The 25,568-nt window shown below is 37.8% G+C and overlaps 1 protein-coding gene across 3 annotated transcripts in view; it reads right to left on the bottom strand.

Annotated features, from left to right (window-relative positions):
- The window catches only part of PTPN4 (protein tyrosine phosphatase non-receptor type 4), a 229,750-nt gene that overhangs the window by 167,024 nt on the left and 37,158 nt on the right, over positions 1-25,568 (bottom strand). For all 3 annotated transcript variants that reach the window (XM_033231767.1, XM_033231770.1, XM_033231768.1), the window contains exon 2: positions 11,323-11,477. In XM_033231767.1, coding sequence (XP_033087658.1) covers positions 11,323-11,460 — 138 coding nt within the window. In that variant the 5' untranslated portion in view covers positions 11,461-11,477. The remainder of the gene's footprint in view (positions 1-11,322; positions 11,478-25,568) is intronic.

Genomic DNA, 25,568 nt, shown 5'->3' with positions numbered 1-25,568 from the left:
TTTTTGAGGCGGAGTCTCGCTCTGTCGCCTGGACTGGAGTGCAGTGCCCGGATCTCAGCTCACTGCAAGCTCCGCCTCCCGGGTTTACGCCATTCTCCTGCCTCAGCCTCCCGAGTAGCTGGGACTACAGGCGCCCGCCACCTCACCCGGCTAGTTTTTGTATTTTTAGTAGAGACGGGGTTTCACCGTGTTAGCCAGGATGGTCTCGATCTCCTGACCTCGTGATCCGCCCGTCTCGGCCTCCCAAAGTGCTGGGATTACAGGCTTGAGCCACCGCGCCCGGCCAACATCTCTTTCAACAGATTCTACTGGAAGAAAATGGCACTCACAAAGGCTCACTAACGTTCAAGTAAAGGGAATACAGCCTCTCTCTCTCAGTAAGAAATATTTCAAAGATTTTAAAACCACCACTGAAATATTTAGCAGAAATAGAGTTTGAGTTGTGGAAAGATATCCAGACTAGAGATAACAGATACCACAATCTTCAGCAACCAGGAAATAACTGAAAGAGAAAAGATACAAAAGACAATACTAAATCCTCAAGGAATACTGATATGTAAGAAACAGATGAAGTATATCCAGAATGTGATCATACAGAAGAGAGCTTTCCTTGAAACAAGGAACAGTAACAGTTTTTAAAGCCCCCAGAGGTCAAACAAAATGAGCCTTGATAAACTGATGAATTTCTTAACTAGATAATCACTGAGGAAGCAGTTACAGTAAAAGAATAAAGGTTGAGATAAGATTGCAATATTTAGGTGCTTGATTACAAACTGGTTAAGGTGACTCTTGTTATAGTTCCCCCAAAAACATGTAAAATAGAAATGTGGGGAGAGGCAAACTTCAAAAATAAAAACTTGATTTTAATTAAAATACAACAATGTGATCTCAAATGTCATGGCAAACCACCATCCACTGTTGTTATTCTTCTAAAGGAAAAATAATTTATAACTTACTGTTCAAAAAGGCTTAAACCTATGGTTAAATATGATGGAATGAAAATGTGTTTACCTTTTACTCATTCCTGAAAGCCCATTAATTTGAGGGGAAAAAAAAGAAGGAATGTACTAAAAACTACAAGAACAACAAAAGTAGAGAAGATATCGGCTAAAGAGATACTGACACACAGGCCAGGTGCAGTGGCTCACGCCTGTGATCCCAGCACTTTGGGAGGCTGAGGCAGGTGGATCACAAGATCAGGAGATCGAGATCAACCTGGCCAACATAGTGAAACCCCGTCTCTACTAAAAATATAAAAATTAGCTGGGCATTGTGGCACATGCCTGTAATCCCAGCTACTCGGGAGGCTGAGGCAGGAGAATCGCTTGAACCCAGGAGGCAGAGGTTGCAGTGAGCTGAGATCGCGCCACTGCACTCCAGCCTGGGCGACAGAACGAGACTCCATCTCCAAAAAAAAAAAACAAACAAAAAAAAGAGGGATACTAATACACTTTGGAAGATAGAAAGCATGTGGCAGAGACAGCAGAGCTAAACACCAAATACCTGCAGAGACAGATTCCAACAGGAAGCAAATCAAATACACAGAAAGGCTCAAACACTGGAGGATAAGTGTGAGAAACAGCAAGATAAGGCATGAGGCTAAAAATGGGAAAGGAAGGTTGAAAATTCATGTAGGGAACAGTTGTGTCCCTCAGTTATTAATCCCACACCTCCCCTGAAATATTCTAAGACAAACTGAAGTGGCTTCAAATCTAGGGACGTCAGGCATAGTGGAAAGCAAAAGAGTGTCCTATTGCAAGCCGGTGGATTTCATGCACAATCTGCATGAAATTTAAGCAAAAAGAAATGTGAAAAGGAAAACATGTTTTAAACGTCTACAAACAATATGTCATACATAAACAATCAGGAATTGGAATAGTATCACACTCATCAGCAATATTAATAGAAGGCAATATTTTCAAAACCCTGAGAAATTATTTCCAATTTGAAATTCTCTACCCAAACTATCAATGAAGTCTAGGGTAAAACTTAGACATTTTCAAAAATGAAGGATATAAAGAACTAGCACACATCCCACACAAGATATTCTTGATGAAGAAAAATGAAAGTCATCTCACAGTGACTCAAAATAAGTGATATCAAAAAATATAGTGAATCCAAAGTTGTAAATTAAACCTAGTGCTAAAATTAAGTACCTATTTAATGTATCAAGTGCCTATCAACATCCAAATTTTACATGAAAAAAATTAAATAATTGCAAAAGAAAGCCAAAACTACGAGCTCTGAAGTTGATCATAAACAAATCAAATAAATCATCAAAAGGAAATGTTTGCACATTCAAAAAAAAATGTATGATAATACTAATTCCTCACATAGTACAGCTGTCACTTTTCTTTATGGAAACCAAACTGATACATTAAAAATTATAGAGGCTGGGAGCAGTAGCTCACGCCTGTAATCTCAGCACTTCAGGAGGCCCAGTTGGACAGATCACGAGGTCAAGAGATCAAAACTATCCTGGCCAACGTGATGAAACCCTGTCCCTACTAAAAATACAAAAATTAGCTGGGCGTGGTGGCGGGCGCCTGTAGTCCCAGCCACTTGGGAGGCTGAGGCAGGAGAATTGCTTGAACCCGGGAGGCAGAGGTTGCAGTGAGCCGAGATCGCACACATGTGTGTGTATGTAAAGCTGTGTGTATATATATATATATATATATATATGTAAAGTATACATATATATGCAAGTCCAGCTTTGTTTTATTTTAAACATTTGGAAGCATAATTATTAAGTCTAATTATTGAAAAGAATGTTAAATAAGGACAAAGACTCAAATAAATGGATATTAACTTTATTATGAAACCAAATTCCTGATATACAGATATTGAACTATCCAATTTGAGTTAGGAATAAACATTATGAATGGTGGGTTCGAAGATAAGACGCAATTTCTTCTCTAGAGTATTATGATCAGCAGAGCACATCCATCAACATCAACACCAACACCAGCATCTGGGCAAAGAGCCAGACTGGGCACCAGGGCTTCCCTGGGGGATTCTTGAATCCACATGGGAATCAGGACAGACAATTACCCAGGGGAAGCAGTGAGGTGGCAGAGAGTGAGTCATGTAGCTTCCTTATGTGATAACTGTAACTCTTTCTATGCTCACCAACTCCATTCCAATGAATATCAAAAACTTCTTTTTGCAAGTACTAGCAAGAAAACAGAGCTATGTCATACACCCTTTCCCAAAGAACAGATCACATCTATCTCAGATGGGCATGCCATTAAATAAGCTTCAGGAGAGATATACAAAGCACTTATGATGGTAAAAATATTTAAATGATTATTCCCTTCAAGAATATGAAATAAGTCAAAAGGCAGCACATTTAAGAGCCAAGTAGGCCAGGCACTATGGCTCACGCCTGTAATTCCAGCAGTGTGGGAGGTCGAGGTGGGAGGATCACTTGAAGCCAGGAGTTCGAGACCAGCCTGAATAGCACAGTGAGACTTCATCTCTAAAACATTTTTTAAATTAGCTGGTCATGGTGGCACATGGCCGTAGTCCCAGCAACTTGGGAAGCTGAGGTGGGAGGATTCCCTTGAGCCCAGGAGTTCAAGGTTGCATTAAACTATGATGATACTACCACATTCCATCCTGGAAGATAGAGCAAGACACTGTCTCTAAATAAAACAAAACAAAAAACAACAGTCAAATATTCCTTACACACTGTGAGTACAGTACAGAAAAAATGGGTATAGGTTAAAATATTTATGAAACAGTTTTAATGCTAGATATGTAAACAACAAAAAAAGTTAAATAATTAAGCATTAATAATTTATCAGCCAAGGAAAGAAGCTTCTCTGACAATGGTTATGCCCAGATCAACTCGTGTGAAGGTGAATCTCAAATGTGGCAGATGAAATCTTCTAAAATATCAAATCCAGTAGCCCAGCTGTTTAGGGTTCCATCTTTGGAAAGCAAGGGCCATTTCAGTATTATAAGATGCATATATTTACTATTATTAACTGAGATCTAAGTCCTATTTTGCTCAACTATCTGGGTCAAGCAAACAATGAATCAGAAAATACAGCAAGTAACATGTTAAATGTTTCAAATCAAAATTCACTGATTACATAATGAGATACATTTTCATATTTTAAAATAATGAGGATTTGGGGTTCTAATCATAAAGAGTAGCTGGTATTGGAATACTCTCCTGTTATAAACATTTATAAATACCGGACCAAATACAGACCAAATAAAACATGTACGTAACATTTACAAGCAACAGATACCAACCAACACAGGGCTATGATCCTTGGGAGAAAAGGGCAGATGAATCAAGTCTCACACTGGCTTTCTCCTTGGGGGCACTTGCCAAAACATACGGTGGAGAAACAAAGCCCAAGCTGACAGTGGCAGTCTTGCTAGGATAAGAAAACTAAAATTAATGTTTGGGGTTGCTAAGATGCCAGGGTTTTGGGGATAGGTTATTAGAACAGAGAAAGTCAAAGAAAAAAAGCTATAAAAATACACACAAAATTCCCCTATGGTCCTTATTTGCTTCATAGGATGTGCATACACAGGGTTAGAATCTCTAGGGGAAAATAGCTGTTAACTAAACAGAGATTTCAGAGGTTGTGCAGTTCTGAGAAGATGTGGTCCAGGCTCAGAAGAGAGGTATCTTGATGAATACCTTGGTCACTTAGTTGAGACCCTAGACAAACTGTGTCCTAGGAGTAAGAACAAAGGTGAAACAGACCTACCTTTAAAAGCTTAAAACTAACCTCCATAAGATCAAAGTGATCTGCTGGCTATTTAACTGCCTGCCATAATATAATTCACTACTATTTAGAGGGACATAATAATCCAGAGCTCCAACAAATAGGGGTCCAAACCTTTCCTATAAAGGGCCAGAAAGTAAATATTTTTAGGCTTTTAGGACACATAGTCTCTGTTGTACATTCTCTTTGAAAACAAACAGAGGCTGGGTATGGTGGCTCACAGCTGTAATCTCAGCGCTCTGGGAAACCGAGGTGGGAGGACTGCTTGAGGCCAGGAGTTCAAGACCAGCCTGGGCAACATCGCAAAAACAGTAACCTTTAAAAATGTAAAAAGTCATTCTTAGCTATAGGCCATGCAATAAGAGCCAGGAGGTTGGATTTGGCCTATGGCCATAGTATGCTGTCCATTACTCTACATTTCACTCACAATGTTCAATATACAACAACAATTAGCAGATGTGTAAAGCAGGGGAAAGTGACTGACAATCAAGAGCCAAAGCAGTCAATAAAAACAGACTTGGGGTAGACGAGGAGGCTCTTGCTTACCACTCCTATTCAATATAGTATTGGAAATTCTGATCAGAGCAATCAGGCAAGGGAGAGAAAAAAAAATAGTATCTAAACAGGAAGAGAGGAAGTCAACTATCCCTGTTTGTAGATGACATGATCCTATACCTAGAAAACCCCATAATCTCAGCCCGAAAGCTTCTTAAGCTGATAAACAATTTCAATAAAGTCTCAGGAAACAAAATCAATGTGCAAAAATCACAAGCATTCCTATACACCAACAAGAGTCAAGCCAAGAGCCAAATCAGGAATGAACTCCCATTCACAACTGCCACAAAAAGAATAAAATGTCTAGGAACACAACTAGGGAAGTTAAAGATCTCTATGAGGAGAACTACAAACAACCGCTCAAAGACATCAGAGAGGACACTAACAAATGGAAAAACATTCCATGCTTATGGATAGGAAGACTCAACATCGTTAAAATGGTCATACTACCCAAAGCAATTTATAGATTCAATGCTATTTCTATTAAACTATCATTGACATTCTTCAAAGAACTAGAGAAAACTATTTTAAAATTCGTATGAAGCCAAAGAAGAAACCAAATAGTCAAGGCAATCCTAAGCAAAAAGAACAAATCTGGAGGCATCACACTACCTGATTTCAAACTATACTATAGGGCTACAGTAACCAAAAACAGTATGGTACTAGCACAAAAACAGACATATAAACCAATGGAACAGAACAGAAAGCCCAGAAATAATGCCACACACCTATAACTATTGAGAAGAGCAACCCCAAGACACGTAATCGTCAGATTCACCAAGGTTGAAACGAAGAAAAATATGTTAAGGGCAGCCAGAGAGAAAGGTCAGGCACATGTATCCCAGAAATTAAAGTATTAAAAAGAAAAAGAAAAAAGAAAAAAAAAGACCCAAGAACTATATATACCTGATGAAACCACAACACGATGAAATAACAAAACAAGAAATATGGTCACCTTAATTGTGCTCAACTATAAATTTGAATGATAAAAGAATTTTCTAGTGTTTCATATGATTACAGCCTAGGAAAAAAAGGATTTCAAAACAGATAACAGCTTTAAAAATCTATCATACACTATAAAGTTGGACTTTTCATATACTATAAAAGATGGCAAAATTATCATGTCTTTTTGTACTAAAGATAACAAATTCCATTTTAACATCTGATTTTATAAGTTTGGTATTCAATAAATTCTCCTTCAAGGAGAATTGTTGACAATCAACTTGAGAGATATCAAGGTTAAAAAGGAGGAAGGCTGAACATAAATGTTTGCTCAAGGCACACTAAAATAACAGTGTAGGCATAGTTAGTAATGAAAGAAAAGACTACACTAAGAAAACTTTGGAAAATGAAAAGCAACTTAAGTGGTCACCTTAACTTAAGTGACAGAAAAAAAGCCAAACGAAAGCTAAGTGTGAGAAAGGCCTAGGAGCAAGTTCTTTACCCCACAAACTCTAGAAATAGGGGTACAAATTATCTTTTAAAAAGTGAAGGCAGGGGTCAGGACTGAAAAAATATTGTTTGAGACTCTATACAGGTAGCAGCCCCTACATGACTTCTCTCACTTCCCCTCCCCTTCAGCCAATCACCATGAGAACTGGAGATTTACTCTCTGAAGAAAATGAACCAGGACGACTCTGGAATCAGGATCTTCATGTGTAGCTGATTAATTTGTACTGTACTGATTGTACAGGCAGTTTATACTGCCTGTATTGTACAGACAGAGCCTGCAAAATAAGACAGTCTACATAGCGAATAGGGAAGTGCTCTCCAATCCCTTCCTCTCACTCAGCTCTAAGAAAACTGGCAGTGAGGCTCTACAAACACAAGACCTGTAAAACTATATGGCTTTGAAAATTGTGTAAATGAATAAGTCAATCACATGTACATACATACATTTATAAAATAAAACATATATAAATCAAATTTAAAAGACAGATGTGTGTGTCACACATACATACACTTACACATTTTTTTAAAAGTATGGCACACCTGGATAAATAATTTAAATAACAAACACAAAGAGCAAGTAATAAAAATTAAACCCATCTTTCATCATCTCTGACTCCTTAAATATGGTAGCGACCCCTTGAGAAGCAAAGCAGACAGTTCTGGGATGAAATTTCTGGGTATCTATGAAAGTAGGAAGATGGGTATACAGTAAGTGATGAGGAAGAGGCAAAATGGACACCTCCACCAGGATGCCATACTGGCAGACTATATTTTCCCAGTAAGTCCACAGCAACATTTCTGATCCCACATGATGATCCTCCACTTTTTATCAGGATGCAGTCTATTTCCTTTCACTTAACTCTGTGACAACCTTTCACTTAACTCTGTGACAATCTTTCACTTAACTCTGTGACAACCTTGACAAATAGAACATGGAACAAGTAGCATTACATGACTTCCAAGGCCAGACTGGAAAGGCAATATGGCTACAGTCTGGCTCTCTCTCTCTAAAGATGCTCACCCTTAGAAACCAGCCACTGTGGTCAGGCATGGTGGCTCATGCCAGTAATCCTAGCACTTTGGGAGGTGAAGACAGGCGGATCACCGGAGTTCGAGACCAGTCTGACCAACAAGGAGAAACCCTGTCTCTACTAAAAATACAAAATTAGCTGGGTGTGGTGGCACATGCCTGTAATCCTAGCTACTAGGGAAGCTGAGGCAGGAGAACTGCTCGAACCTGGGAGGCGGAGGTTGTGGTGAGCCAAGATCGCGCCATTGTACTCCAGCCTGGGCAACAACAGCGAAACTACATCTCAAAAAAAAAAAAAAAAAAAAAAAAAAAAGAAAGAAACCAGCTACTGTTCTATGAAGAAGTCCAGGACATAAAGAGGTCATATATAGGTGCCTCAGCCTCAGCTAAGGTTTCAGGTAACAGTCATGTGAGTGAATAAGCCTTCAAATGATTCTAGCCTCCAGCCTTTGAGTCTTCCAGCTGAGGCCTGACACATAATGGAACAAAATTAAGCGTTTTTTTGTGTGTGTGAATCTATGACTCATGGAATCCCTGAGGACAATACATGGTTATTTTATGCCACTAAGTTTTAGGGTAATTTCTTATGCAGTCACAGTAACTAAAATAAGCTGGCCCTCCCAGCCCTTCCTTGTTCATCATACAAGCTAATGTTAATCAGCTGCACCAAAGTAAAAGTCAAGTCAAAAATTAGGGGTAAAAATCCTCACAGATTGAAGACATCAATCCATGTAGTACAGACACTACGCATTTTAAAGTATTTAATGCAAACATATTTAGTGAGTTGTTATTGCAAACATATTTGGTGAGATGAATTCTCATGCCATGAATTAATTCAGTGACAATTAATTCATGGCACGAGAGGGCCAATACACTCCATAGCTTGGCTACAGTAAATAAATGGTTATACCAAAGCCATAGTGAAAATAAGACTTGACACTGAAACAACGCAAGCCAACACAAACCCAGTGATAATAGGCTTATCACTCCTATGTCCATAGCAGGGAAAAAGCAAGATCTAGTGAAGTTGTATCAACTCCTTCATTACAAAAATTTCCCTCAGAAAATACAGAAACAGCTTTGATGAGATAATTGCCAGATGAAAAAAAGCAGGCTTTGGCAACATGAATATTTTACCTGTGGTGCAAAAATCTTTCATGAAAAGCAATGACTCCAATGGTTGACTTTACAAATCATTGCTTGGTGGTCTCCAAAGGAAACTGAGTAGTTCTCCTTCTTGGTGAACAGAGAAATGCTGGTGAACCTGGCAGATGCCCATAAAGGATTTCTGAGACTTAATGGTACTAAGTGGACACAAGAAAACAAACACCAGAACTCTCAAACCCCCAATTAGTTTGCAGGCTGTCACATACCACTCCACAGGTTATAAAGTATATAACTGGAGATTTATTCACATAGATTAAAAGATAAATAATCTATCTAAAAGTACCAGAGGAATAAATATACTACACATCCAACAATTTTTTATATATACTGTTCCTCTTAAGTTTTTTGATGACCTGAGATAATGGTAGAGAAAGTTTCTAGCACCACAGAATGGTAAGCTTAGTTACCATTCTAGGTAATATATCCAGGTCTATTGAAACTGCCAGCTAAATATATGTAATATATATTTTTAAAATATAAACATATAAAAGTACATTAAATATATATGTCTTTCTAAAAGAGTAACTAGACAGCACATTGATTACTACATGGAAAAATACAGCATACTACTGTCAACTTAAGTGCTCAACAGAAAATTATGCTAGCTGGGAAATATACCAAACATTTTTACAATATTTTGAAATACAGTCAAAACTATAGTTAAAATGAAAAGTAAATATTCATTAAATTTAAGCTAAGATAAAAGTTATTAAGTTTATGCCTTTTCCAAAAAAGAATTCTAACACACGAATAATAGGAAAAAAGGTTTATTTTCTTACATCACCTGTCCAATACATGACAGTTTCTATTAAATAGAAATTTGTATGAAGTAGAATTCTATTCTTTTATATTATCTCTTTTTGGCAAACTATATTCCAACTATGTATTAACAGATGATAGAATACAAAGGAAATCAAAAGTTTAGCTTTTTAGAAAAGCACACTAAATCTGTTAGGTATTTTAGATAATGTTGAAGGTATTTTTAATGATGATGTAACATTCACTACTCTGTGGCCCCTTTTTCAATGTGAAACACCTTGGAATTTCATATAAATTCATAATTCTGCTTATATAGTAGTACACAGAAAATTTTAAGCTTAAACTGGTAAATAAGAAAGACTTTTTTTTTTATTATGATGCTTTAAGTTCTAGGGTACATGTGTACAACATGCAGGTTTGATACATAGGTATACATGTACCGAGTTGGTTTGCTGCACCCATCAACTCATCATTTACATTGGGTATTTCTCCTAATGCTATCCCTCCCCCAGTCCCTTACCCCACGACTGGCCCTGGTGTAAGATTCATATTTTATATTACTTAAAGATTTTGAAGTATAGAAATACCCAAGTAATACAGCAGAAAACACCCTGAAGAATTTGGAAATACCAAAACATCCTGAAGAATAAGAACTCCAGTTCGAATACAGACTGAATATATTATTATTTTCATAAAGTTAAATTTAGGTATGTGGTAATTATGAGATTCTTGGGATGCTAAAGTACTTATTTTCAAAAGGTTCAGGGAAAAAAATCATGTAGAGAGAAGGAAACATAAAGCAAATGTGCAAAATGTTAACACTGGGTCAATCTAGGTAAAGGGTATACGGGTATTCATCATAATATTATTTCACCTTTTCTATATAGGTTGAAAAGTTTTTAAATAAAAAGGGAGAATATATTTTTTATATGTATCAAGATATGTACAAGAATGTTCACAGCAGTATTATTTGTAAGAGCCCAAAGTGGAAACAAATCCAAATATATACCAACAATAAACTGGACAAGTAAATGGTAAGTAAAAGGATAAGTAAACTATAGTATATTCATACAAAAGGGTACTACAGAGCAATAACAATGAACTAACTACTGTTAACACACCACATGGGTAAAACTTACAAATAAACAATGAGCAAATAAAGCTAGACACAAATAGGATGAACAAATACTTGTTAAATAAATATTTCAACGATAGATAAGATCAGGGCTGTCATTTATTTTTGTTCAGCAAAAATTTTACTCACAGGCAGTACAAGTAAAATTACCATAAAAATGTGTAAATTATTTAGAACAACAAATTCTTTTCAGGCCCCCTCAAGCACACTTATGAAAATCGCACACATACTATGGATCTGCTTACTAATCATAAGACACACTGTTGGTTTCTCAACAATGTCCAGTGAGCAACACTTTTTAAAAAGACCCAGTTTGAATGAGAGCATGCATCTAATACAATCCTGCACCAGAAAGACTTTTTTACTTGAATAAGACTTTTCAAACTGTACTATAATTTAATAATCCTAGTTTACATATATATTTGAATTCAGACTTATAGCCAGAGATTATTTTTTAAAAGACACAAAATACTTACATTGACTTTGAAAGCTTGTACAGTGTTATCCAGAAGAAGGATGTTGCAAACCACTTCTGTATGCTGTCTGTCTCGGGCCAACTCTGATGCTCGTACATTGTAGGTTCTGCCAGCAGGCAATCGGAAACGTGAGGTCATTACTGTCCACACAAAGTCTAAGTAAAAAATAAAAAATAAAAAATAAATAACTAAATAAAAGGTTGGTAAAATATATGCTGTAGTTTAAAAGGCAAAGTTATTATATTTTTTTCAATTAAAACTTAGGTGGAAAACAGTTACAAATTTTGAAACACCAGAATAAGAATTGTTGTAGGTATAAGTTAGATATATATAGTTCATCATCAAACTAAAGTTACCACTTGCTTTGAAGAAGAGTTTTTTTTTTTTTTAACTGCTCCACCCAGAAGATTTAATGCATAAATTTTTTAAGAAGTCATATTCCAATTCAAAATATGTAAACTCTGGAGTAGCCAAAAGGGGTGGGAGGATTATGCTGCCTCAGGAAGTTGGATATTACTCATTGATGCAAATATTTTAAAACACTGTAGAATGACAACAGGAGGAAAAAGTATTTAACTTTGGCAGGCCCTTCCCTTTTTAAAAAAAACTTAAGGTGTTGGGGAAACGTAGAAGTTAAAAAAAAAAAAAAAAACACCCTTCATTTTAACCATCCTCAAAATTCAACCTAATAGTATTGTTGGTATTATTTCTAAGAAAACAAAAGCAAAATAGAAAAGGTGACCGATCTTTGCTCCTGAATTTTTAACCTAAGAGGTAAAAACTAGATGGTCTATAAAACAACAGAAATCACAGTGATATCAGCAATACTAGACGTTTAAAGACAATGAAGCTGTAGCTTCAAAGTTGTGAAAGAATATTCTTTGAAACACTGACTTATATACCTAGAAAATTAACATTAAGGTAGGAGGAAAAAAAAACTCTTAAAACACTCAGGCATTTAAGGATTCAAACTTTAAAACACATAACACTTCTGTCTTAAAGACAATTAGGTAAAGGAAACACACTAAACTAGAAGAAAGACTAGTATATGGGATGTTGGAATATGAGTAAGCAATAAGCAGTAAGCAGTATGAATAATGAGTAAGCAAAATATAATAAAAATAGTATTTCAAATCAGTGGTAATAACTGGAGCTGATCTCTCATAGATTATTCATTTCAAAAGATTAAAACTCAAAGTAAAAGCCAATGTTATATAAATATAAAAATAATGTAAGAGAAAAAAGTCTTACTATGTTGACAAGGAGGCGCTTGCCAAGTAAAATTCCACAATGAAAAGATAGTGATTGGGCTGGGTGAAGTGGCTTATGGCTGTAATCCCAACAATTCGGGAGGTGGGAGGATTGCTTCAGGACAGGCGTTTGAGACCAGCCTGGACAACACAGGGAGGCCCTGTTTCTATAAAAAAGAATGTTTTAAAAATTAGTTGGGCCTCTTTCATTTTGTTGAGCAGTGGTTTGTAGTTCTCCTTGAAGAGGTCCTTCACATCCCTTTTAAGTTCGATTCCTAGGTATTTTATTCTCTTTGTAGAAATTGTGAATGGGAGTTCACTCATCATTTGGCTCTCTATTTGTCTGTTATTGGGGTATAGGAGTGCTGGGAAGAATGTATATTCTGTTGATTTGGGGTGGAGAGTTCTGTAGATATCTATTAGGTCCGCTTGGTGCAGAGCTGAGTTCAAGTCCTAGATATCCTTGTTAACCTTCTGTCTTGTTGATTTGTCTAATATTGACAGTGAGGTGTTAAAGTCTCCCATATTATTGTGTGGGAGTTTAAGCCTCTTTGTATGTCTCTAAGGAATCTGGGTGCTCCTGTATTGGGTGCATATATATTTAGGATAGTTAGCTCTTCTTGCTGAATTGATCCCTTTACCATTATGTAATGGCCTTCTTTGTCTCCTTTGTCTCTTTTGATCTTTGTTGGTTTAAAGTCTGTTTTATCAGAGAGTAGGATTGCAACCCCTGCTTTTTTTTTTTGCTTTCCATTTGCTTGTTAGATATTCCCCCAAACCTTTATTTTGAGCCTATGTGTGTCTCTGCATGTGAGATGGGCCTCCTGAATACAGCACACTGATGGTTCTTGACTCTTTATCCAATTTGCCAGTCTGTGTCTTTTAACTGGGGCATTAAGCCCATTTACATTTAAGGTTAATATTGTTATATGTGAATTTGATCCTGTCATTATGATGTTAGTTGGTTATTTTGCCCGTTAGTTGATGCGGTTTCTTCCTAGCATTGATGGTCTTTACAATTTGGCATGTTTTTACAGTGGCTGGTACCAGTTGTTCCTTTCCATGTTTAGTGCTTCCTTCAGGAGCTCTTGTAAGGCAGGCCTAGTGGCCTCTCAGCATTTGCTTGTCTGTAAAGGATTTTATTTCTCCTTCACTTATGAAGCTTAGTTTGGCTGGATATGAAATTCTGGGGTAAAAGAGGACACAACCAAATGGAAGAACATTCCATGCTCATGGATAGGAAGAATCAACATCGTGGAAATGGCCATACTGCCCAAGGTAATTTATAGATTTAATGCCATTCCCATCAAGCTACCAATGATTTTCTTCGCAGAACTGGAAAAAACTACTTTAAAGTTCATGTGGAACCAAAAAAGAGCCCACATTGCCAAGACAATCCTAAGCAAAAAGAACAAAGCTGAAGGCATTTCGCTATCTGACTTCAAACTACGCTACAAGGCTACAGTAACCAAAACAGCATGGTACCGGTATCAAAACAGAGAAATAGACCAATGGAACAGAACAGAGGCCTCAGAAATAACACCACACATCTACAACCATCTGATCTTTGACAAACCTGAGAAAAACAAGAAATGGCCCCATTTAATAAATGGTGCTGGGAAAACTGGCTAGCCATAAGTAGAAAGCTGAAACTGGATCCCTTCCTTACACTTTATACAAAAATTAATTCAAGATGGATTAAAGACTTAAATGTTAGACCTAAAACCATAAAAACCCTAGAAGAAAACCTGGCAATACCATTCAAGACATAGGCATGGGCAAGGACTTCATGTCTGAAACACCAAAACCAATGGCAAAAACAAAACAAAACAAAACAAAAAAAATAGACAATGAGATCTAATTAAACTAAAGAGCTTTTGCACAGCAAAAAAAACTACCATCAGAGTGAACAGGCAACCTACACAATGGGAGAAAATTTTTGCAATCTACCCATCTGACAAAGGGCTAATATCCAGAATCTACAAAGAACTTAAACAAATTTATAAGAAAAAAACAAACAACCCCATCAAAAAGTGGGCAAAGGATATGAACAGACACTTCTCAAAAGAAGACATTATGCAGCCAACAGACACATGAAAAAATGCTCATTATCACTGGTCATCAGAGAAATGCAAATCAAAACCACAATGAGATACCATCTCATGCCAGTTAGAATGGCAATCATTAAAAAGTCAGGAAACAACAGATGCTGGAGAGGATGTGGAGAAATAGGAACACTTTTACACTGTTGGTGGGACTGTAAACTAGTTCAACCATTGTGGAAGACAGTGTGACGATTCCTCAAGGATCTAGAACTAGAAATACCATTTTATCCAATAATCCCATTACTGATAACCCAAAAGATTATAACTCATGTTACCATAAAGACACATACACATGTATGTTTGTTGCAGCACTATTCACACTAGCAAAAACTTGGAACCAACCCAAATGTCCATCAATGATAGACTAGATTAAGAAAATGTGGCACATATACACCATGGAATACTATGCAGCCATGAAAAAGGATGAGTTCACGTCCTTTGCAGGGACATGGATGAAGCTGGAAATCATCATTCTGAGCAAAGCATCACAAGGACAGAAAACCAGACACTGCATGTTTTCACTCATAGGTGGGAACTGAACAATGAGAACACTTGGACACAGGACGGGGAACATCACACAGGGGGGTCTGTTCATGGGGTGGAGGGCAGGGGGAGGGATAGCACTAGGAGAAATACCTGATGTAAATGACGAGTTAATAGGTACAGCAAACCAAAATGGCACATGCATACCTATGTAACAAACCTGCACATTGTGCACATGTACCCTAGAACTTAAAGTGTAATTTAAAAAAAACAAAATTAGCTCAGCATGGCAGCATGCGCCTGTAGTCCTAGGGACTCACGTGGCTGAGGTAGGAGGATCCCTTGAGCCCAGGAGTTCAAGGTAACAGTGAGCTATGATCATGGCACTGTACTCCAGTGTCAGAGACAGAGAGAAACCCTGTCTCTAAGAAACTAAAATGACAGTGACTGGTAGAGTGGGGGTGGGGATGGGGTACATGGCCCAGTTATAATACTGTCTCCCAGAAACTCTCCTCACATATAAAAATACAGGCAGGTGGAAAGTACAAGGATGGAAAGAGATGTATCATGGAAACATTAATCAATAGGAAGAAGAGTACCTATATTAGTATCAGATAAAGTAGACTTGGGAACAAATAAAATTCGTAAGAACAGGTTAGGCATTACATAATGATAAAACGGTCAAGCCACCAAGACATTACCAATCCTAACTGTGGATGTACCAACCAACAGAACTGCAAAAATATATGAAGCAAAAACTGTCAAACTGATATAAAAAAAGATAAATCCCACAATTATAGGAGAGTTCAACTCCCCTTTCTCAATAATTGATACAACTAGGTAAATTAGCAAGAATATAAGAGAACTTAACAACCAACAGGATCTAATCATGAATATTTATAGAACACTCTAGCAAAGACAACAGAATACTCATTATTTTTAAATGTCCACTGAACATTTCAAGAGAGACCATATTCTGGGCTAAGATACAAATCTAAATATTTAAAGAACTGAAATTATGCAAAATGTATTCTGAGAACAATGGAATCAAACCAGAATCAACAACAGAAAGATAACAGAAAAATCTCCAAACATGTAGAAACTAAACAAGTCTACTAATCCACTGGACAAAGAGGAAATCTTAAGGAAAAATCAAGATTCACTGATTTAATAAAAATGAAAACACAACATACCAAAATTTTTGAGACAAGATTAAAGCAGTGCTGACAGAATCTACAGCAATATATGCATAGAACAGAAAACAGGAAATGTCTCAAATCAGTAATCTAACCTCCCTCCTCAAGAACCTAGACAAAGAGCTAAATGAACTCATAGCAAACAGAAGGAAGGAAATAAAGAACAGAAATCAATGAAATTAAAGAAAATAAAAAAGAGAAAATCAACAGGGGAAAAAAGTTAGTTCTTTAAAGGATCAATAAACATAATAAACCTCTAGCAAGGCTAACAAAGAAACAGAAAACACAAATCGCTAACATTAGGAATGAAACAGAGGATACCACACAGACTTTGCAAACATTGAAATGGTAATACTACAAACAACTTATTCATTAATTTGACATAAAAAGACCCAATTCCATCAAAGGCACAAACTGCCAAGATTCAGTCAATATGAAATAGAAAATTTAAGCAGCCCTATAACTATTTTAAAAATTGAATTCATAATTCTAAAACTCCCCCAACAGAATATTCAAACACAAAGGGTTTCCTGGGAAAATATGCCTAACATTTAAAGAAAAATTAACACAATTTCTAGATGATCTCTTCCAGAAAGCAGAATAGAAAAGGATACTTCTCAAATCATTCTATGTAGCCAATTTTATCCTCATGGAAAAAGCAGACAAAAACATAAAGAAAGAAAACTACAAACCAATATTCCTCATGAATACAGACACAAAAACCCTTAATAAAATACAAGAAACCAGAATTCAGCAATATGTAAAAAGAATTACATACCATGTACCAAGCAGGTTTTATTTCAAAGGTGCAAAAAGGTTCACCCAATATTTTAACAATCAATCAATATAAACCACCTTATTAACAGACTAAGGGAGAAAAATCACATGACATTTTCAATCAACGCACAAAAGCATTTGACAAAATTCACCACCTATTCGTAATAAAAATTCTTAGAAAACTAGAAATAAAAGGATCTTCTTCAACATAAAAAAGAGCATCTACAAAAAAATCCACAGCTAACATCATACTTAATGGTTAAAGCCTGAATGCTTTTCCCTATAACCAGGAATAAGGCAAGGAAGGATATCTGCTCTCACCACTCATATGCAACATAATGCTGGAAGTCCTAGCCTACGCTGTGAGGTTAAAAAAAAAAGGAAGAGGGCCATCCTGGCAAACACGGTGAAACCCCGTCTCTACTAAAAAAAAAAAAAAAAAAAAAAAAAAAAACTAGCCGGGCGAGCTGGCGGGCGCCCATAGTCCCAGCTACTCGGGAGGCTGAGGCAGGAGAATGGCGTGAACCCGAAAGGCGGAGCTTGCAGTGAGCTGTGATCCGGCCACTGCACTCCAGTTTGGGCGACAGAGCGAGACTCCGTCTCAAAAAAAAAAAAAAAAAAAAAAAAAAAGGAAGAGGGCTGGGCGCGGTGGCTCACGCCGGTAATCCCAGCACTTCGGGAGGCCAAGACAGGTGGATTACAAGGTCAGGCGATCGAGACCATCCTGGCTAATACAGTGAAACCCCATCTCTCCTAAAAATACAAAAAATTAGCCAGGCATGGTGGCAGGCGCCTGTAATCCCAGCTACTTGGGAGAGTGAGGAAGGAGAATCACTTGAACCCGGGAGGCGGAGGTTGCAGTGAGCCAAGATTGTGCCACTGCACTCCAGCCTGGGTGACAGAAGTAGACTCTGTCTCAAAAATAAAAAATAAAAAAGGAAAGAAAGAACAGAAAAAGAAAGAAATAGCATACAGGAATAAATTCAACATTTGCAGATGACATAATGTTACAAAGAAAATCCCAAGGAATCTACAAAAGCACTCCTAGAACTAATAAGTTCAGCAATGTCACCCAATACATCAACATACAAAAATCAATTTTATTTGTATATGTTAGAAATAAATATGAGAAGTCAAATTTAAAATAGAGTATCATTTGCAACTGCTAAATAAAAAACAAAATACTTAGGTGTAAATCTAACAAAACACAGAACTTCTATGCTAAAAACTACAAAATGCTGATGAAAAAAATTAAAGAAAATCTAAATAAATGGAGAGACATAACTATGTTCATGGATTAGAACACTAAAACTAGTAAACATGTCAATTCTCTCCAAATAGGCATAAAGGTTTAATGTAATTTCTATCAAAATCCCAGTACTTTTTTTGCAGATAATTTTATTTTAGGTAATTTTATTCTAAAATTAATATGGAAGGCCGGGAGCAGTGACTCACGCCTGTAATCCCAGAACTTTGGAAGGCCTAGACAGGCAGATCACTTGAGGCCAGGAGTTCAAGACCAGCCTGGCCAACTTGGGAGAAACCCCATCTCTACTAAAAACACAAAAATTAGCCAGGCGTGGTGATGCACGTTTGTAATCCCAGCTACTTGGGAGGCTACGGCAGGAGAATCACTTGAACCCAGGAGGTGGAACCAAGATCGTGCCACTGCACTCCAGCTTGGGTGACAGAGCAAGACTCTGCCTCAAATTAAAAAAAAAATAAAAAAATTAATATGGAAAGGCAAAGGAATCATTGTAGCAAAAACAATTTTGAAAAAGACTAAAGTGGGAGTAACTATACTCCCACTCCCAAAGAAGAATAAACTGGGAATCCCTCTCCCAGATTTTATGATTATGTACCTACATTTATCGAGACTGTGTGGTAACGACAGAAGAGACACCGAGATCACTGGAACAAAATAGTTACCACACAAGTATAGCCAACTGATTTTTAACAAAGGTACAACAATTCAACAGAGAAAGGATGACCTTTTCAACAAACAGTGCTGAACCAGTCAGAAATTCATACACAAAATGAAAAACGAACCTCAACATAAACCTCACACCTTATGCAAAAAATTACTCACCGACTCAGTTTTAAATGTAAAACCTAAAACTGTAACTTTTAGAAGAAAAGATACGAGAAAATCTCAGGGAGCTAGGTATGGTGAAGTGTTCTTAGATGTGACATCAAAAGCATGATTCATAAAAAAAAAAAAAAAGACAAATTAGATATGTCATCAAAATTTAAAACTTACAGACTGTAAAAAAGATAGTCTGCAAAACATTTATCTGACAATGGACTAGTACTCAGAATATATAATAAAACTCTCAAAACTCAACAGTAAAAAAAAAAAAAAAAAAAAATCAAATAATCCAATTAGAACATGGGCAAAAAAACATAAAAAGACATTTTACCAAATAGGATATTCAGATGGTCATTAAGCACATGAAAGGATGCTCAATCTGAGCCATTTGGGAAATGTAAATTAAGACCATTATGAGATAACATGATATACCTATTTAACAGCCAAAATAAAAAATAGAGGCATTTTGGTAAAGATGCTGAGAAACTGGATCTCTGACAAAATCCTGAAACAAATACATACAATTCAAATATCCTACTATAAGTAGGACGTAGAGGAATGTTAAAAATAATGATTGTGGCCGGGCGCGGTGGCTCACGCCTGTAATCCCAGCACTTTGGGAGGCCGAGGTGGGCGGATCACAAGGTCAGGAGATCGACACCATCCTGGCGAACACGGTGAAACCCCGTCTCTACTAAAAACACAAAAAATTAGCCGGGCGTGGTGGTGGGCGCCTGTAGTCCCAGCTACTCGGGAGGCTGAGGCAGGAGAATGGCGTCAACCCGGGAGGCGGAGCTTGCAGTGAGCAGAGATCACGCCACTGCACTCCAGCCTGCTGACACAGCGAGACTCCCTCTTAAAAAAATAAAATAAAATAAAAATAAAAAAATACAATGATTGCATCCTCTTAGAATTAAAAGAATATATGAGAACAAAGGGCTCTTTAAAGCCATCTGGAGGAATGAAGTCATTACGTGTTTTTCCTTTAATAAGGTATTATCTCCCTTTTTCCCAAAAAGAATATATCGACTCACATTTTTTTTTCTATTGTATCTTCTATACATAACTTAAGAAAATGAAGAAAAATTACTTTCATAATGGTCAAAGGACACATTTTTATTTTGGAAACCAGATCACTGGAGGAGTCTAAAATTTTCCGAATGGTATTTTTCTTGACCAGAAAATAATTACATTAAAAGCATGATCAACTCCTGATTTTATGAAGTGAAGACACAGGAAAACAGAACCAGCACTTGAAGCCAACCCACCTAGTTAGCTTTAACGTCTTTTCCTTCATTTCTGTTTCCTGTTTCCTGGGGAAATGTTTTGGAATTACAAACCCCATTATATTCTTTCAGTTCCAAGAAGAGTGAATTCTGTGAGTGAAAAAAGTGCCTAAATTAGGCAAACTTCTTAGAAAGGTGAGAATCTGTGAGCTCAATTATTTCAAATGTGCTGAGAGCCGTAGCAGACTTACAGCCAGATACAAAGGTGACTCTTCATACTCCCAACCTAAAGTATAATAACCAAATTACCATGTCTAGTATTTCCCTTTTAAATGGCCAACTTTAAAACAAAAAATTTGCCATTACACATACGTATTATTTCTAAGGATTTTTAACAAGGGTTATCATCAACTGAAGTGTTTTTTGTTTTTTTTTTTTTCAAATGTTCTACTAATTTGTTTGATAACTTTGGATTGGATAGTTTGTCCATAAAGTATTTCCAATACTAAGAAGCAGTCATCATTGAAATCATCACTGTTCCTGTTTTATTATAGCTTTTCGGCATTTCACTTATGGAGATTAAAAATAGCTGTGACAAAAATTAGTACCAGTAGTTTCAACTTTGCTACTACAATCTCTACAGACCAATAGAGGAAAATTAAATCATCCTAGTTTCCAAAAATCTGAAGCCGAAAAATAACATTCAAATGTTCCTAACAACTTCACCTGCCATAACAACTATGAAAGATGATTGTGTAGAGCTACATTTTGGTTATCTCCTGGGTTTTATAAGGTTTATTACTTGATCAGAGAGAAGCCAAGGAGGAGCCATCAAACAATACATCCAATAAAGCATTCATTAACTATCAATAGTATATTTTCCACTCTTCAGGTCCTGACAATCAGCACTCCTCCCAGCCTGCTTTTCTGCCTCATACTCCACTAGTTACGGCTGTGAATAAATTGGTCTGACACTATAAGCTGAGTCTTTGAAAATGAATAAACAATAGTTAATAAAACAGTATATTTGGAGAACCTACCTGAATATGGTATTAATCTATCCAAATAAATATAGACCTAAAGCTTAAGTGAATTGTCTAATCAGCTCTTGATTTTTCCATAAACTAACAAAATATTTTTAGTTACCAAGGTATCAAATATATTCCCACTTCTTGCCACATTTACTTTCCACTTCACAATGCAATAATTATTAATTTCTGGAGAATTCACTACTTGAAAATTATCTCTTTGGGAAAAAATATGCTAAATCTTTATGTTTTAAAAGGGGAAAGAAGGTCAAGTAAAATTATTTATCACATCTTTACTTTTCCATTTGAAAGGTGTTGCAGCTGGCAGGGCATGGTGGCTTATGCCTGTAATCCCAACACTTTGGGAGGCCACGGCAGGCGGGTCACCTGAGGTCCAGAGTTCAGAACCAGCCTGGCCAACATGTGAAACTCCGTCTCTACTAAAAATACAAACATTAGCCGGGCGTGGTGGCAGGTGCCTATCATCCCAGCTACTCGGGAGTCTGAGGCAGGAGAATTGCTTGAACCTGGAAGTCGGAGTTGCGGTAAGCTGAGATCACGCCATTGCACTCCAGCCTGGGTGACAAGCGCAAAACTCCATCTCAAAAAAAAGAAAAAAAAAAAAAAAAGATGTTGCAGTAAAATTGATATATATGTATAAATAGCTGCTGACAGTAGGAAAGAGCCCATTTCTTTTAAAAAGGGATTATAAATTATAATATATGAAAATGTTCATTCCTTTAAACATATTTAATGTACCTATAAAATTATAAATATTCTAAAAGTTTAAAAATCAAGATAAATATTTTTATGTTCAAAAAATATGTAAAAAGTTATAAACATTATGTTAAGTGAAAGAGTTGAACATAAATGATGTTTAAACTATAAAAGATATGAACAAATACAGAAAAAGAAGAAGTGCTTAGGCAAATGCACACTATGATTGGTGAATTAAAATTCTGTGATACAATGTTTTCATATTTAAAATTCCATTAACATTAATATAATCTATCTTGTTTAATAAAAATATGCATGCTGTTTCCGACCTTCTTTTAACTTCAAAGGTCAAATGGCAAAAACTTAGTTATTTTTTCCATTACCATAAATACAGATTAAAGGGTTTAGGTCATAGAAGACAAACAACATGACCATATGCAGCAGCAGCAGCAGCAGCAAGAAAGCACAAGAAAGATGGACTGAAGGTGGCAGAGAATGGAGGAAAGGAATCAGCTGGATCTTCTTGACCTGATAAAGGACATCTATGGAAAACATATTTAACATCGCACTTAATGGCAAAAAACTGAACCTCTTTCATCTAATATCAGGAACAAAACAAAGATGTCCATCTAATTTTACCACTTCTAAAACAACTCTGAAAAAGAAGGACACCATAGGGGAGTAAATATACCTGATTTCAAGACTTACTATAAAGCTAGCAAAACCAAGACAATGTCATACAGGCATCAAGATAAGAAAAACAGATCAATGGAACAAACAGTCCAGAACAACACCACACTTTGCAAAAGGTAAAAAGGGAATTCAGTGGAGAGTGGCTAATCTTTTCTTCAACACTCTTTAGACTTCATCAAAATTAAACTATCTGTTGTTCAAAAGGCACTGCTAAGAGAATGAAAAAGACAACCCAGAGGCTAGGAAAATAATTTGCAAAAGCACACAGGACTTGTATCCAAAATATAAGGAACTCTCAAAACTAAATAAAAAGAAAAAAAACCAATTAAAAAAACAAGGCCAAAGATCTGAACAGATACTTCACCAAAGAAGATATACAGATGACAAATAACCATACAAAAAGATGCTCAACATCATGAGACATTAGGCTCAGGCAAATTAAAACCATGGGATATCACTATCTACCTATCAGAATGGGAACACACACACACACACACACACACACACACACACACACACAGCAGTGACAATGCCAAATGCTGGAAATGATCTAGAGAAAATACATCTCTCATTCATCACTGGTGGGAATGTAAAATGCTGTAACAATGTTGGAAAACAACTTTCTTACAAAATTGAACATATTCCTGCTTTATGAGCTATCTATTGCGTTCCTAGGTAACAAATGTATAGATCCACATAAAGATCTGTATATGAATGTTTTATTATATCCCAAAACTGTACACAAGCATCTACTAATAGATTAATTGGTTTATTTATATGTGATATTTATTAATTGACCTGTAGTATATCAATAAAATGGAAAACAAGTAATAAAATAGAACTATTCATACATGCAACATAGACAAATCTAAAAATAATTATAAGAGAAACAAATTAGACCAAAAGAAGAGTATATACTGTACAATTCGATTTATTTAAAATTCTACAAAACGCAAAGTTACGGTGATAGCAGATCGGCAGTTCCCTGGGGATGAGAGTCCAGTGGGGGAGGTGTGGGAGAAGGGATTACATCAAGGCACAAAAAAACTTTCAGGAGTAATAGATATGTTCATTATTTTTATTGTAGTGGTGGTTTCATGGATGTACACACATGTCAAAATGATGGCGGCGGCAGCAGGAGCAGCCACTGCCATCACGCCAGCTGCAGTGGGGAGGTCAGAGCAGTGGCAGCAGGAGCAGCTATGGGAGCAGCAGTGGCAGCAGTGGGTCCCTTGTGTCCTGTGTCCCTGTGGCAGCCACTGTGCCACCCCCATCCTTGCATGGCGGGGTAGGACCCATTTTCAGGCCCGAAGCCTCGGCAGTCTTGCTCCCCGCTGCATCCCAGGGGACCGCAGGCACCACAAAGGTGGTGCAGTCAGCACTCGCAAGGCCGGGCCCAAGTGTAGGGTTCATCTGTGCAGGGTTTGCCTGGCTGCAGTGCCACCTGCACCTTGCCCCAACGCCTCTCCCTGCCCCCGAGCCATTGCGATGGGGCTGGGCAAGTCACCCACCAGTGAGGAAGCAGTGGTTTGAGCACAAAGGGGTGGGGACAGAGGGCCCCAAGGCAGAACTGGGCCCAGGGCAGCGCCTTGCTCCACAGAACTGGTGGAAGCTAAGAGCAGGCGGAAGCCCCACCCTCCCAGGCATGGATGTTGCTGCGAAATTTTGGGGGACCCAGGAAGGCCCCCCTTTGCCCTCACAGGCTCAGAGATGTCTGCTCCCACTGCCTGGCCTCTCCCTATTATCAATGCCAGCTCTGATTGTGGAGCAAAGTTGAGGCCAAGCCCGGTGCTGTCACAACCCAGTCAGGTATGCATACACCAGAAGCAGTACTGACATATCAGGCCCCTGCCACCTTGGCCCCCTCTGGACTTTGGGTGCCAACGGGCACAAGACAAAGGCCGAGGAGGGGGATGAGGGCCACTTAGCACTGGCCTGCAGGCGCCCCTTGGCACAAACTGCCTGGGCACCATGAACGGCGGCAGGAATCAGGCTCCTGGGTGGAACAGGCCAGCCAGGTCCCCGGTAAAGCCCCACCTTCAAGCCAAAGAGAGCCTGAAGCCTGGGGGCTGGACTGCTGGTCTCATGGACCAGAGTGGGAACTTGCGGTGCCTTTTCCAGTCCGCCCATGGCCACCCATGGACCAATCAGCAAGCATTTCCCTCTGAGGCCCATAAATCCCCAGATTCAGCTAGACTCCAGGAGATGACGGGACAACCAAGTGCAGAGAGGAGGTGCCTACCTCAGGGTCTCCTCTCTGCTCAGAGCTGAGGAGATGACGGGACAACCAGCAGCCAAGAGGAACTATCCTCTCTGCTGAGAGCTGAAGAAACAATGGGATAGCCAGCTGCAGAGTAGAGCTACCCTCTCTGTTGAGAGCTGAACACTCATCTGGACACTCTGACCACAGAGAGGAGCTGCCCCGTGCAGGTCTCCTCTGGGTTGTTCTGTCGCTCAATAAAGCTCCTCTTTGTCTTGCTCACTCTCCACTTGTCTGCATACCTCATTCTTCCTGGACACAGGACAAGAACTCAGGATCCGCTGAATGGCAGGCTTAAAACAGCTGTAACACAAACGGGGCTGAAATACACCTCTTGCTCGCCATGCTGTGGGCGACAAGAAGGACAGAAGAGAGAAGGAGAGAAAAGCTGCACCCCTTCAGGGGGCCCAGACCTAGAAACT

The sequence above is a fragment of the Trachypithecus francoisi genome, unplaced genomic scaffold (assembly GCF_009764315.1).
Source record: "Trachypithecus francoisi isolate TF-2019V2 unplaced genomic scaffold, Tfra_2.0 Lachesis_group13, whole genome shotgun sequence".
Taxonomy (NCBI): domain Eukaryota; kingdom Metazoa; phylum Chordata; class Mammalia; order Primates; family Cercopithecidae; genus Trachypithecus; species Trachypithecus francoisi.
This window is presented reverse-complemented; position numbering and strand designations above follow the sequence as displayed.